At 37.7% G+C, this 12,055-nt stretch overlaps 2 protein-coding genes across 2 annotated transcripts; both read right to left on the bottom strand.

Moving 5' to 3' along the window:
* Positions 1 to 783: 783 nt before the first annotated feature.
* On the bottom strand, positions 784 to 5,780 carry LOC107766474 (translation initiation factor eIF2B subunit delta). The gene is made up of 7 exons (XM_016585252.2): positions 5,010 to 5,780; positions 4,787 to 4,909; positions 2,815 to 3,179; positions 1,685 to 2,429; positions 1,440 to 1,536; positions 1,296 to 1,350; positions 784 to 1,181 (listed from the first exon to the last, which is right to left on the bottom strand). Exons 1-7 carry the CDS (start codon positions 5,482 to 5,484, stop codon positions 1,119 to 1,121), a joined length of 1,923 nt encoding a protein of 640 aa, XP_016440738.1. The 5' UTR covers positions 5,485 to 5,780; the 3' UTR covers positions 784 to 1,118.
* Positions 5,781 to 6,971: 1,191 nt separating this feature from the next.
* Positions 6,972 to 10,222, bottom strand: LOC107766475 (cyclin-B1-2-like). The gene is made up of 4 exons (XM_016585254.2): positions 9,977 to 10,222; positions 9,780 to 9,880; positions 8,299 to 8,396; positions 6,972 to 7,188 (listed from the first exon to the last, which is right to left on the bottom strand). Exons 1-4 carry the CDS (start codon positions 10,100 to 10,102, stop codon positions 7,088 to 7,090), a joined length of 426 nt encoding a protein of 141 aa, XP_016440740.1. The 5' UTR covers positions 10,103 to 10,222; the 3' UTR covers positions 6,972 to 7,087.
* Positions 10,223 to 12,055: the final 1,833 nt, after the last annotated feature.

Below are 12,055 nucleotides of genomic sequence, written 5' to 3'. Positions count from 1 at the left end.
CCTATAAAGTTATGAACCGCTCGTTCGAGAAATATTTTTTGTTTTTTTCATGTTTATTGAACAAAATATCACTGATTCCATACCTCGATCTCCTACTTACTTTACTTTTTTTTTTTGATCACCTATTTACTACAGACATCGTCTTCTTGAGTCGAGGGTCTATCGGAAACAGCCTCTCTATTCCCTCGGAGTAGAGGTAAGGTCTGCGTACACACTATCCTCCCCAGACCCCACTTGTGAGATCTTACTGGATCGTTGTTGTTGCTATTAACTAGAGACTAATTTCGATAGATATTTCCTTTGTTCTTTTTGTGTGTAACCTTCCAAAGAAACGAATCTAATGTTCATCTTCTATAATGCAGCTGATTATCGTCTATCGGTCGTTGAGACTAATTTCACCAATTGTCTAGTTTTGGTATTGAAGGTCACGTCTAAATTTTCTAGCGCTCCCTGATATTGTTTCTTGCCCCTTGATTTCCTAAAACATAACCTCAACAAAGATTGAATTGGGTCAATCCGTGCGCAACAATCTTTTCTTCTCATGGAAATCCTGGCTCTCAGAAGCGTTCATATATCTATAACGAAGGTGTATAAAAATGCTATTAATGAACAAGCATAATTAGTTCCTCCTTTTCTAACAGAAAAATAAATGGAGTATTAAACATCCTGATAGACTAATAGAAAAGTTGTGCCCACATGCCATGTAAGAGCGCCTTACCACCGACATGCTTTTCGTTGACAAGAAAATTAAAAATTAAAATACACCAAAAAGAAACATGATTCTGGGCCCAGGAGGGGAGGAAGGTGTCTGGCTTCATGAACTGTTATTCATATGAAAATCTGATCACAATTTTGCAAATCTGTTTCTATCGAGAGAATACATTCCCAAAATTGCCCTGAGAGGCGGAGAAATCGCACTCTTCTTAGGGTCAGCTAAAAATAGAGAACCCAAAACCTGAGGCATATAACTCAAAAGCAAAGGTAGAGGTCTCAAATCCATGTCCCTATCAATATCTTTGAGATGCAGGCTAGCAAGGGGGGCACAAAACTGGTGCATAGGTCTCCCTTTGCTTTTCTCGAGGCAACTATGTGATTTGTAGCTCCCAGTTGTGCTCCTTTCATGTCCATAAATATTCTCTGCGATACTCTCGAACAATAACAGGAACACTTGTAGGAGGGATCTGCATACGTTGAGATGAACTCGAAGTTATACTCAATATCATGCTTGTTCAGCTAATTTACCTCAGGAAATCTCCAGGGAGGAAATGATATAAACACGAGTATTGATGACTTACCATGCCATAATCTGTGATTATCATTGATACATAGTCTGAAGGTGTTGCATCGTAACTGTAAGGGTTGAAAATAAGAAGTTCCAGAAACTTGACTGGTTAGCCAATAAAAACCGAATATCATATATCTGATATAATGATACTTACATCAGATTCAGCAGTTGTAAATTATCACTGTTAGACCAACCATCCAAGTGGTTAATTTCCATTCTACCGGGAACCTTAGCTATAGCTTCTGGATCACCTGTACAGACACAAGGCTGAGCTAGTAAGAAACAGGGTACCATCAGATACTACTTCAGGTATAACCACCCCCTGAAGGAAGCAATCAGCATAAAAACAATTAAAACCCCTAGTGCACCGTCTGCTGGGGGTTGAGGGGTGACACATACCAAGTTCATTAGAGCAAATTGAGTCAAGTTGAACCCTTTCATGAAATTTATACGCTTCACAACATATCAAGACAGGTACCCGGAATGAATTAGCAACCATAGCAACGCTTGCAGTTCCAACCCTTGAATAAACAGTTCCATTGGACAAAACTGATGAAGCACCTAAAAGTACTCTAGTAACTTCATGCATGATATAAGAAATGGCATTTATATGAGTGTATGTACACTTAACCCCCTTCCCGACCAACCGACGAAGCAGTAATCGCCCTTCAAGCTTTGGACGTGCGTCTACTACTACGACACGGAAATCCTTGCCAAGCTCATGAGCATGTAACAAAATCATTTCAACAGCAGAGGATGATCCATATGTGAGAAGAACATCACCATCCCTTATTTTAGTTACTGCATGCTTGACTATCACCTTGTCTGCAAGTATTATCTTTTCACTAATGAAGCGATCAATATCTGTCAGAAGAATGGCTTTAGCTTCTGATTCTGACAAAGTCAAAGGCAATTTGGCAATCCTAGTTTTAAGAAACCTAATAGCATTCCCCATGCTGATTGAGAGGGGCCTGCACTCGATCAAAAATGAAACATAACAATTAACTTTTGCAGTCAAGTCTCTTATAAGAGCTTTCTCTGGGGGTGTTGAGTAGTCTTTGATGGACTCTTGAAAAGCTTGAAGCATAGCAATACAGCGGGCATTCCCACCAGATATATCTCCAGCCAAATATCTCAGCCCAACCTAATACCAAGTAGAAAATCCAAGATTTCAATGCAAGAAGTTTTAAAGTATTAACAGGATATTAGCTCCTAGTCAATCATATACCCGCGTAGCCAAAAAGAAAAGGATTTGCAGCTTTCCTTGATTCTTCAGGAGTCATGATGCCACACAGTTCTTATTACATTTCCCACATTTAACAAAGATGGTCAAAGCGGCCATAATTCACCCTGATTCCCTTCTTTAAAGGGGATGGTGGGTTTGGGGGGTGGAACCGTGGAAGCCTCTAAAGGTTAAATTTAAGCAACATAACAGTGACAGTGTGGTTAAAAGTCCTTCCTCCCAACCCAAAATGAAATAACTAAAATAAAATGAAATGGAAAAGAAAGGTAACACAATCAGGGTATACCTTAAAAACAGCAGGATGAACTGGATCTAGTTGGAAGAATCTTGATTCAAGCTCGGGAAGTCTTGTTCCATGTTCATATTGAGGCAAATGCCTAAAAAGTTCAACCCTGTTTTTGGCTTCAGTTTGCTTTACTACTGAGCGCTTCTTCGCCTTTTCCACACGACTCTTATCATCAAATTGCATCCGTGGATGAGGAACATCTTTTTTCCTATCTTTATCTGTTGCACGATCACTGCCCTTTTTTTCAGTAGTTGCAACAGGAGGGCTTTCTTTCTTTTGTGAAGTGCCCTTGGCAATCTTTACTGGGTTTAAATTTGATGATTTAAGATCTCCAGAAGCAGCAGTGGCGGTCTTAGTTCCGTCAGCTGGCATATAATCATCAGGACAACCCAACATAAGTTTTACGATTCTGTAGAAAGGATACAAGACATAATCTGAATCAAAGAACAAAGCAAAAGCATTTTCCCTGCAGTAATATTTTTTATGCACAACACATTCCAAATAAAGAATGCCTTTTGAATAAGAATCAAGTCCAAATAAGATAAGAAATTCTGTAAAATTAATCCTAACAAGCAATGATGTGTGGCAGAGCAAAGGACATAGAAATGCCAAAAGAGAGTTTGGATGTCATAGAACATCTGAATTGTGGAGAGCAGCGCATAGAAATGCCATACTGCAACAAACTGGTATGGGTACGATCTCCCTCAACCACTAAAATGAAGTCAAAGATTCTCTACTTACATGGAAAGAAAATACCGAAGACCCACATGTATACTAGATTTTTCCTTTTCTTTAATGCCTTTAGCCCTACTAAATAGATATTGTCTTCACATTCATTTTAAGGTATACATATCTGGCATTCCAAGCGTCCAGCAACAAACGATACCTAAACAAGCCAGCTTGCTGGCACTAAACTGCAAGTTAAGAATGGACAATATCTACGCAACAGGACGACATTTAGTTGTTACAGCCATTTTAACCCCCCCCCCCCCCAAAAAAAAAAACAACAACAACACCAGTATAATCTCCCAAGTGGGGTCTGGGGAGGGTACTGTGTACACAGACCTTACCCCTACACTAACCTTCTACCCTAATCCTTGACCTCCATACCCTCCTATCACAGGTCATGTCCTCGGTAAGTTGGAGATGAGCTATGTCTTGCCTAATTACCCTTCCCCAATACTTCTTCGGCCTACCTCTACCTCTCCTCAAACCCACCATGCCCGAACCATCTTAGCCCAACTTTCCACATCTTGTCCACCACAAATAACATTTCTACCTTGGCCTAAATATCTTCATTCCTGGCTATGTCTCTTTGGTATGCCCACACATCCATCTTAGCATTCTCATTCGCTACTTTCACCTTCTGGACATGGAAATTTTTAACTGGCCAACACTACGGCCCATATAGCAAGTTGGTCTAACCACCACTCTGTAGAATTTACTTTTAACCCCCATAAACAAACATAAGGAAGAAATCAAGATTTGCAGGGCTTTGTCTATAATCTGCAAGACTTATAGATGTGCTTTAAATATTTCTCAGCCAAATGCCACCAAATGAGCAGAGCTCTTGATTTTCCAAAAACATCAGATGTTCCAAAAGTATAACTCATATTAAATACGATTGAAAGAAAAAAAATTGATTAACAAAAGGATGATCAAATGCATACTCTCTAAGGATATAAGCAGCAATATTTCTTTAAACCAATTAGCTCTAATTTTAACATGTGCTAGCATGTAAAAAAAACAATATATTAACAAAGGACTATGATCCCCTAGCTCAAACAATGAGCCTCCACACGAAATATAACCATTCCTTATTCAGTTCTAAGACAAATAACGACACCATAATCCACCTTTCTTTTGATTAGATAATAGTATCATAACTTGTACTAATAGCTAATTTCGTTAGGAAAAAAAAACATATAGAAAAAAGATGCCATGAAACCTAATCACGAAATAAAAAATAAACCTTTAGCAGCAGCTTTTGCAGCTCTTTGAGCTTCCTGAAGAGCACGCCTCTCGGCCTTGGTTGTTTTCTCTTTCAATGGTTTTGAACTAGCAGTTCGTTCTTTCTGCACTTCCCCATCCTTATCTAAATACAAAATACAGATAATTTTATCAATATGAAAAGGGTACTAATATCGACAAAAAGGTACTAATATTGACATAGAAAAGGGAAGAGAGAGAAACACCTGTTACTCCTAAAGGCACGTTAGCCTTGGAGACAGTAGTCAACCTAGAGACCGTAAAGCTGTTCTGCTTGGCGGCAGGCATTTCAAATCCTGCGGAGGGAAGAGAAGTAGCAAATTTTCCAGAACTACCCCGGCGATGCCAGCCAGGAGAGGATGAATCATCAGCCGGGAAGTCAGTGGTAGTAGGAGAAGAGAATTCAGAGGGATTGTAGCTGCCGACGGGGATAGAATCACGGCGCAGCGGGGATAACGGTGCCTGAGGGGGACGGGGTAGGGATAAGTCGGCGGAGAGATGACGTGGAGGAGGGATCATAACGGGGGAAAGAGAGTTACCAGAAGGGGATAGATCGGAAACTGGAGGAGAAGAAGAAAATTGGATGTTAGGACCCGATTGGGAACGGTCGGGTGGAGCGAAGAACCCGACTTGACGAACCTTAGGGTCGCTTACGGTTCGAGGAACTCGGCGAGAGTCCATGGGAGGGAGAAATCTAGGGTTTTAGTTGAGGGGATAGAATCAGAGATGGGATTTCAGGTGGGCAGGGTTTGTGAGCTGCGTTAGTTTTACAGTGCTGCTTCAGCTGGGAGTGTTCAAAAAACGGCTATAGTTTTACGACTCGTAACTTTTTCCTTTTTTATTTTTAATGGTGGATGCTGTGTAGACAATATCTACTCACACGTCCCTCTTTCTAGTTTCTAGCCCCGTTGTACTTGTATAGTTGTACTTCTCGCCATTATCATGACTTGCTGTAAAACTATTGGGAGTACTTCAATGTCATGTTATAATCTTCTTAGGCTTCATATTGCTTGTTCGTGTAATAAGGAAATTATATTTACTTGTTATAAGGATAATAATTACGTGTTGCTGAACAAAGTATGACAACCCAAACGTAAGTATCTTCCAAGTGTTATTTTGTCAGTGGTTTGATTCGAAAAACCTTGCTTGTATATGCATTAACTGATTATGGTTTAATAGCTATAAAACCTATTATTTCTAAAAATAGGACCTCTAAATTTTGGGATCAAAGGCACAAGCCTTACCTATGATAACATTAGTGTCGGCCATGTTTAGTAGCAACACGTATATTAAAATATGTGTTGATGGGTATATTAAAATGTGTTAGATGGATTGATATAAACATTAGATGCATCTAAGTATTTACCTTCTGACATGATGTCATGGTTTAGAGGGATTGACATACTTCTTCTCATATAGGTTGTGATTCTCAGGCATTTATATATTGAAGAACCGATTGATTATAACAATGCAGAATTTACCTTCCACATTCACACATTGTACTCTGGTATGAATGTTGCGAATGGAGTAGAACCTAAACTACAACTTAGACCAATTGTACCTTAGCCCCCGAAAATTTCCATCACCACTGTAATAGAATCAAGTTGATGCACATCCAAGATTGAGGAAGAGCTAATGAGGACGGGCAAGGAGTAGGCTTGACAATTTTGTAAGATGAGAAATTTCTGATAAAAGGAATATACACGATACATTAGGCAAACCTCACATCAAAAAAGAGAAAGTAAAGTGATAGATAAAACAAAACACAAGCTCATATAATACGTGCACTTTTGAATTAGATGTGAAATAACAATCTATGGCCAAACATGTGTTTGCCAAATCAAACCTGAGTTTATTTTGGCAAAATCTATGGCCAAACGGATCCTTAAGGTCCGAAGGCAGAACAGATCTATTCTACCCTGATCCCTAAACTGTTTAATACTATTAGATTACAGGGAGAAGATTGGATCAATCCTCATTTTTCCGATCACAAAGGAAAGAGAAGCTAGTACCGGTTGCCCCGTTAGTAGAAGACAAGGAAATGAGAATTCATGTGTGCGAATGTGAAATCTTGTTCGCATTGAAACAGATAACGAGAAGGAAATAAAGCAAGAAGAAAAGAAGGAAGAAGAATAACGATAGGGAAAGAAAAAAAGAATCAGCAATTGTTTGTTCCCAAAATCCAACTATATTAAAATACCCAATGACACAATGTTTTAAGGAAGATGAGAAGTACACAGCAGCAGCATTATCAATTACAGATTCTCAATTAATTGCGAATGATTCAAATGAAGCTGGGACACACAGGTCCCCTAGAAAGCCCAAGGCGCACTTCCATGCCATGATGCGTGTCAACTGGACGAAAACTTTCAGAATCCTTGGGATCTGTAAGAAGCATCAAGAAACACGTATTAAGTTAATATCTCAAGTATATCTATTCATACAGACTTTTACTTAAACAAACTCAAAGTCGAGACCAACTGATGGTATCCAACAGCAGTCTTCCCTCACCAACATCTCGAAGTATCTCCATGAATTCCACACAAAGCTAAATAGAAGCAGAACCTTACTACCAGTACTCAATTAACATAAGGAAAATAACAACCCAAAACTAAAGCTAAGGCCTTAGACGGCTATCTTATGCACTGACGAACTTAGTTAAACCAATGGAAATTTTCTCCTGTACGTTTAGCATCAACAAGTTCCAGCAAGTGGGATGAAATATTTGACACAAGTTCACACATTATGTACAATGAAATCAACTTTCATCCAATCTGAAACACGTAATATGACTTAAGCAGCAGATCAGGGTCTAATCAGGCTGAGCAGATTGTCTAGTTTCTACTTCACCAAAAATTCGGATGGAAAAGTACCAGAGAAGCAAGTCTTACCTTGGATTAATTCCAAGAATAATGACAAAAAATTTCTACATATGTTCCAAAGACAATTACAAAGAGAATTACTACTCCATCTATTCAATTTTACATGACTCTCTTTCCTTTTTGGTCCGATTTGAAAAGATTGACACCTTTCTTACTCCTTAACACTCTAATGTTTCTCCTAATGACATACTCTTATGGAAATGATCTGCATGTTAAAGACCACATTATTTGAAGGTAATTTCAGAATGTTATATGTATTTACTCACGTGCCAAAGGTTTTTCTTTACTAAAATATATTCAAACACTGTCATATAAAATGAAGCAAAGGGAGTATATCCATCATCTAATGCCGGTTTCTTAAACTTGCCCAAATAAGCTGAAACATTTTTACTAGACCTTAGAGTTGTATCAATAAGCAATTTTGCTCCAGTGTCTTATGAGTTTGATTTTTTAACGACTCCAGTATTATAGGTCAACGGCAACCAGATGAATGGCAGATCAACTAAAGACATCTCCCAATGAAAAGAACAGTCAACAAGCAGTGATTTTACTTTTTTATTTAATAAAAAGCAGCAAAACCATAACCAGAAAGCATAGCATTAAATTTTGATACCATTCAGGTAGTCCTCAAAAGCAAAGTCTTCCAAACCTCCTGTTAGGGCTTCTAACCCCACCATTGAAGATGGTATTGCGCCCGGTGGCCTCTGAAATCTGCAAATTTTAGAAGGGAAAAGAGATTCAGAATAAAGAAAGACCTAAAACTCCTGCTGTCAAACAGATTCCCTCTGCATGAGTATAAATGTTCTGAAACCCAGAAAGAGAGTAAGTTTGAACAGTTGGAACAAAAAATATAGGAATTTTACATAGAAAAACCTGCTGGTGAGCTTTCTTTATCTAATCTAAAAGAAATCTTATTCTCAGAATGGTACTTGCAAGATGAAATTGAAGGCCTTTGTCAAAGCCTTCGAAATGATGTAAGTTTTCAATTGCAATTCTAACAGCGGATGTTCCCACATTTAGCCCTTGATTTAACCATCTTCTTGTCAACATTCCCATTAATCACAACTAATGGGATTTGTTTTGGTTGAACTACTTACCCTCTTCCAGTTTGGCTACTAATCGACATACCCTTTAATTTGAGAATACGAACCTCCCTCTCATACTGTGTGAATGCTGAATACAATTTGACCAAATTCTCGCATTCTCAATCAAGATCAATCCTATATCTTTTTGAAAGTTGTGAAAGGTCTTAAGATTGACAAGGACGCTGGACATGATTGTGTGAAGGAGAGGATTGCAGGCCAGGGGCGCAAAGTGGGGATACTAGAGTAACCGCCGCGGGGGGCGGGGGAGGGGGGGGGGGGGTGCTTGATAATAGTTAAGTACGATACTTGACATTTTAATTTTACCCACATAAAAGTGATAAAACTTTAGTGCATATTCACAATAATGGATGCACTACACCTCTACAAAATGTGGAGAAAATAAACAAGGCATGCCTCTTATATTCATCTTGGGGAGGGCTTGAAGCTGATATAAGCATCAAGAACATAAGGAATATGATATCAGCTAGAAGTATGAATGGAAAACTAACGCTTGTAGGAGCACACCCAGCTCAGTCTCACTCAACTCAGACAGCCTTCCCTACCTATACAAAGGGAGAGGGCTCCTAACTAAGTATAACTTAAATCAAATTAACAAGGGGTTTCAGTCTAGTTGGACGAAGACCTGAAATCTAAAGAAGAAAAGGAAAAATGAGTCACAAGCCATGAGCATGAAAAGCCCATTAAATTTACCCAATTGTGATTGAGGCATAGTAGTTGTTGATTAAACAAAAAGTCGAGAACTTTATTAGAAAATCAATCAATCAACTACACCCATATCCGTAATAAATTAGCCTCTATTCAAGTCCATTTCGACTTCTATAATATTAAAACTGAAAACAAGAATAAAACCCTAGCGAGCACAAAAGAAAGGTGCTTCTGCAACTCAAAACCCTACATTTTCCAGAGGATTTACACCAAAACAATAAATCAATACTACAGCTAGAGTCTAATAATCCATTAAAAAATTTAACAAGTAAGAAACACCAACCTGGAAAGAATTTGGCGATCGAGCTCTAACTTCATAGGTAAAGCCGACCCGTAAGTGTTAGCAAGTACCTTCCTCTTCATCTCCTCCTGCCTAACCTTCGTCTGCTCCCAAAAAAGGAAATTAAATAATCAGACTATCAAACAGAGGAAACATATGTAAAGGCAAAAGAATCGAATAGTGTGGAGAAGGAATAATACAGAGTGATAGGCAGACTCAAGAGGATGAGATCCGACGATGTCGCTCTTAACACCCTGAAGACCGAATCGGAAAGCATCGTTTCTCACTCCCCCGATTTCGTGTGCTATTGTCTTTGAAGCTTCCATTGCTCTCTTCTTCTTTTTCTTCTTCTGGCTCTGTAAAAGTATTTCAAAAGAAACAAATCTTTCTGAACAAGAAAAGAAGGGGCAGAACTGGGTTTATGAATTTTGTAGCCGGGCCTCTTCTTGTTATGGACCTATGGTGTAGATGGGGCCTCACATGAACTCCAAAGTGTAAATGGGCCCCTGGATTTTGGGACTTTTAAGGGGATTTCCATTTATACTCTTTTTGGGTCACGTTTTAATTTATAATCGCTTTGTAAAAAAAATTACAAGCGTACCCACTTTTCGCGTAAATTTTAGGTATATGGTCCTGAAGTAGCAAAGGCAATCACACAAATTTAGCATTTTAGTAGACGAGCCTGAAGTTGTTTGTAATTGTTGAACTTAAGCATTCTACTAGCTGAAGTTTTGTTTTCTATTTGCTCAACTTCATCATGTTTTAGCTGAAGTTTTGTCCTGGATTCAATAGTTTTGTCGTAAAACTTTTTCAAAAACTTAAGCAGAAGATGTTGAAGTTATTTAGTTCATTTGCAAAAACTTCAGTACTAAATAAGCTGAAGTTTTGTCCTGGATTCATTAGTTTTGTCATAAAGCTTTTTCAAAAACCTCAGCAGAAGATGCTAAAGTTATTTAGTTCAATTGTAAAAACTTCAACACTAAAATAAGCTGAAGTGTACTAGTTGAAGTTTTGTTCTCTATTTGCTGAACTTCAGCATGTTTTAGCTTAAGTTTTTCGCGTATACTTAGTGTTGGATGAAGTTTTTGTTTGTAATTGTTGAACTTAAGCATTCTACTAGCTAAAGTTTTGTTCTCTATTTGCTGAACTTCAGCATGTTTTAGCTGAAGTTTTGTTATATATTTGCTGAACTTCAGCTGATTTATGGACTATATTTAAAGTCACAAACTCGTTATAGGTCTACTGCCTCAAAGAAGCTTTCCTTAAACCTGATGTGATCTTATCAAGTTTGTAGCAGTAGCTTGAAAATTTTCATAAATTGCACCATTTATGTTCATCAAGTAACACTGCAGTTTACATTACTATGTAAACTCAGGCCAACAATATTCGAGTCATGGGATGGGATCCATTGGCTTTAGGCACATTGTGCTGAAAATTGCAATCTCGATATTAAAATCAGGAGATCCAATGCTATGCCATTCGTATACAGTAGACGATGAAGATCTCTTCCTTCACATATCTGTTTTGCCCTCATCGTACAGAAAGAAAAGTAAGATTTCCTTTTTTCCTTTATGTGTATGTTCGTTATACATAATTCCACGTTACAGTTTTCCAATGAAAAGAAAGGAGGAAGAAAGGAGCGCACAGGTAGCAGGAAGAAGGAGGGGCCTGAAGTTGTAAAAATTAGGGCATAGGTTAAATAATTTTAAAAATATAAGTATAGGTTAAATGGAGGCGACCAAATCGGGCGCCCCGTGCAATTTTTACGACTTTTAAGGCCTTGTTTCAATAATGTTAGGGAGTTTTACCTACCTATACTATATGAGAAACTTATCTACCCTCTCTAATTAAGTTTTAACTTAATTATATGGTCATATACAATTTACCAACTATATACAAATCAATCTATCTATCTATATCTATATCTATACTATATTAAAAGCACGAAGGCCCTTAGCGAAATGTCGTTTGCCTTTTTTACCCTTTAAAAAAATATTATATATTGGATAAAATATTAATATAAGTTATCTGCCTAAAATTTAGGACTTCAAAATTAACCATATTTTGTATATTAAATACTTCCTTGTTTAAAATAGGTATGAATTCTAATTTATAGGACTTACTTTTATCACGTTTGTTTTCCATTTCTTTTATTAATAAGAGATAATGTGCTTATTATATTTCAATTCTAGATTATTTAATAAAATACCTATAATAAAAGACTAAAATTTAAAACTAACGCTTTTTTCCATTTTAAACTTGATCTTTATAAGCAAAAA

Source organism: Nicotiana tabacum, chromosome 3 (assembly GCF_000715075.1).
Source record: "Nicotiana tabacum cultivar K326 chromosome 3, ASM71507v2, whole genome shotgun sequence".
Classification (NCBI taxonomy): domain Eukaryota; kingdom Viridiplantae; phylum Streptophyta; class Magnoliopsida; order Solanales; family Solanaceae; genus Nicotiana; species Nicotiana tabacum.
The sequence above is the reverse complement of the archived record's forward strand: the minus strand, read 5'-3'. Positions and strand labels throughout refer to the sequence as shown.

Coding starts and splice junctions, on each gene's coding strand:
- LOC107766474 (XM_016585252.2), bottom strand. CDS start 5,484: ATGGACTCTCGCCGAGTTCCTCGAACCGTAAGCGACCCTAAGGTTCGT. Junction 2,430..2,814: donor TTCATCCTGCTGTTTTTAAG/GTATACCCTGAT, acceptor ACTTGGTATTAG/GTTGGGCTGAGATATTTGGC. Junction 1,537..1,684: donor AATTTGCTCTAATGAACTTG/GTATGTGTCACC, acceptor GTGTCTGTACAG/GTGATCCAGAAGCTATAGCT.
- LOC107766475 (XM_016585254.2), bottom strand. CDS start 10,102: ATGGAAGCTTCAAAGACAATAGCACACGAAATCGGGGGAGTGAGAAAC. Junction 8,397..9,779: donor GATCGCCAAATTCTTTCCAG/GTTGGTGTTTCT, acceptor TAAAATTTGCAG/ATTTCAGAGGCCACCGGGCG. Junction 7,189..8,298: donor TTTTGAGGACTACCTGAATG/GTATCAAAATTT, acceptor TGCTTCTTACAG/ATCCCAAGGATTCTGAAAGT.